At 26.6% G+C, this 2,741-nt stretch overlaps 1 protein-coding gene across 1 annotated transcript; it reads left to right on the top strand.

The window, feature by feature from the left end:
- The first annotated feature begins 594 nt into the window (after positions 1-594).
- LOC125829154 (protein CYSTEINE-RICH TRANSMEMBRANE MODULE 3-like) lies at positions 595-2,430 on the top strand. Its single transcript, XM_049508406.1, has 2 exons — positions 595-884; positions 2,202-2,430. The coding sequence occupies exons 1-2, from the start codon at positions 712-714 to the stop codon at positions 2,245-2,247; spliced, it is 219 nt and encodes a 72-aa protein (XP_049364363.1). The 5' UTR covers positions 595-711; the 3' UTR covers positions 2,248-2,430.
- The last annotated feature ends 311 nt before the right edge of the window (positions 2,431-2,741 follow it).

Raw genomic sequence — 2,741 nt, 5'->3', positions numbered from 1 at the left:
CAATGATTTTCAGGAAATGAAGACTTGACTTATCTAGAAGGAAACTTATATTCAATATATGAGAAGCTCTTAAAACTGCATTTCGAAAAAAGGACAATTTCAATAATTTACTTTTTCATGTCACTCATAATAAAATAAGTATATGCTCATAATGATTTATAACTTATTTAGTAAATAAAATTTAAAAAATCGATCTAAAAATTTGTGCCTATGAAAGTACTTTTTATATATATTGATATTAATATTGGTATATATAGAAGAACAATAATAGTTTACTTTTTTTTCTTTTTAGTCTGTCCAAAAAATATCATCCTACTATAATTAAAAATAATTTAATTTTATAATTTTATTTATCCTTATTAAAATGATTTAGAATCAACAAATATCTAAAAATTATTTGAAATTAGAAGCTTTAAAAGTTTTTCTAAAAAATATCATGTCAAATCAAGCATAAAATTAAAAGTTAGGGAGTACTATTATATATATATATATATATTTAATAGATGTAGCAGGTTACGTTACGTGTGTTGTCCTTATTGTGTTCAACAACTCCACTTTGTGAATTTTCCTCCTCTTCTTCCTCCCTCATCAACTCCCAACTCTAACAACTATATATACACACCAAAACATACACACAAAACATCACAAAATTAACTAAATTTACATCTTTAATTTCAAAAGTTTCATATCTCCATCTTTTATTTATTCAACATGAATAGCTACAACCAAAACAAGGCCCAAGGATCATCATATCCAGCACAGCAGCAGGCAAGTGATTTTGTGGCACCACCACCCCCAGCTGGTTATCCAACTAGAGATGTACAAGGCGATTCATCTGTTCCAGTTACTACTCAATCCAGAGGCGATGGCTTCTGGAAAGGATGGTTAGTAATTCGATTCTCTACTTTTGTAGTTTTTTTCCGTCTCTCCTATTTTCTTTTCAAGAAAATTAATAACTATTGCAAATATTTTTGCAGTCAATTTGCTGAATTAATTTTTTTTTTTATTGATCTATATCTAAGAGTATTTGGCGATAAATATAAAATTTAAGACAAAATAATATTTTTTACATGTTCTTAGTTTTTTTGTATGGGAATTATTGAAGCTCAAAAGATTGAATTACCCGTTGGAACTCCTTTCTTTCCCAAAAAACAATTGGGGGAAAAATGAAAATTTCGTTAAAGAGATAATTTATTTACGTATTAATATTTTTTATGGTTAAGTTATATAATATTTGATTATTAATTAGGAAATATATTTTTTAGATATGAAATATTGTATTTAATTTACAATTTAAAAGTACATATATAAATTATGAGAAAATTTATACTCTATTTGTCTCAATTGATTCAATTGATGTGACTTACTTTTCTTTTAGTGAGTCCCAAAAAAAATGAAGCATTTCTATATTAAGTAACAATTTAATTATAAATGACTATTTTATCCTTAATCAAATGATTTACAGCCACACAAATTTCTGTCATTCATTTTGGACTACAAATTTTATAAGTCTTCCTTTTTTTTTCTTAAACTCCGTATTGAGTCAAACTACCTCACATAAAATGAGACGAAAGAAAGTATCTTATTTTACCTCCAAATAAAAAATGTAATAATATATATCTACCTAACTAATATGTGCATTGTTAATATTGCCTAATTCTAATAAGCTATTAAATCTCTAAATATATATAAGGCTTTTTTTTGCCCTTTAAGTGGGTGGACCCAAATTTTATCTTTTGGGTGCAGAAACTTTGAATTAATTTGTTGACACACACAACAAGAAGAATAAAAACTATTGTCACCCAATTAATTTTTCCTTTTAGAAAAAAAATATTTTGTATCTCACACAATTGAGATCTTTCATGTCAACAAACCTATCTTGTATCACAAAATTTTAGTGGATAGAGCTTATTTCTTAGTCAAAACAAAATTAAAGTCAAACAATTTACAACAAAGTGAAATGAAGTATAATAAGGATATTAATGAAATGATCATATACAAATTATAAAGAAATCTTCATGTTCTCTTTTACTATTGGAATTACCAGTTGTGTCATTTTGGAATTGTTTTTCTAAATTTATTTCTTTCTCATTAAAAGCTAGCGCGCAATGGAAAAAAAAGTTATTACTTATTGCATGCTCGGATTTGATTAGCTTCTTTTTTCGCACGATATAACGTTTTCTTTTTGTCGTTTGTTGCAGTTGTGCCGCCTTGTGTTGCTGTTGTGTGTTGGATGCTTGTTTCTAACAAGTGACGCCAATTTCCCTATGAGTGTATTTGCTTTTTATTCCTTGTAATAATGTTATGTTTTTTAAAAAAAATTCTTGATGTAAAATTTATTTGGGATTTCATTTTACATTCCTTTTGATGTCATTCGTTAGACATATGTTTTGAAATATTGTTTAATTAATTATCGTTCTTGGTTATTTAGTGATTAACTTCTTGTCAGTTGTTTTAATCGTTAGGTCAATCGTTAGGTCATTGTGTAGAAATCTCACGTCTAGGATTAGAGAAATCAAAGATTGTATTGATGAAAATAATGTTGAGTTTCAACCTCCTTATATAGGAAGAGAATTGTAGAGTCTTAAGTTAACTATACTTAGAGTCCTACTACAATACCTATTACTCCTATAATAATAATAATAATGCAATTATAAATAATCTAATCCTAGTTGTACTATAATCCTAATCATAATCTAATTCTAGTCGTAATATAATCTTTATTAATATAAGTAGTCTAA

Source organism: Solanum verrucosum, unplaced genomic scaffold (genome assembly GCF_900185275.1).
Source record: "Solanum verrucosum unplaced genomic scaffold, falcon-dt-bn FXZP01000152.1, whole genome shotgun sequence".
NCBI lineage: Eukaryota > Viridiplantae > Streptophyta > Magnoliopsida > Solanales > Solanaceae > Solanum > Solanum verrucosum.
This window is presented reverse-complemented; position numbering and strand designations above follow the sequence as displayed.

Coding starts and splice junctions, on each gene's coding strand:
- LOC125829154 (XM_049508406.1), top strand. CDS start 712: ATGAATAGCTACAACCAAAACAAGGCCCAAGGATCATCATATCCAGCA. Junction 885..2,201: donor GATGGCTTCTGGAAAGGATG/GTTAGTAATTCG, acceptor CGTTTGTTGCAG/TTGTGCCGCCTTGTGTTGCT.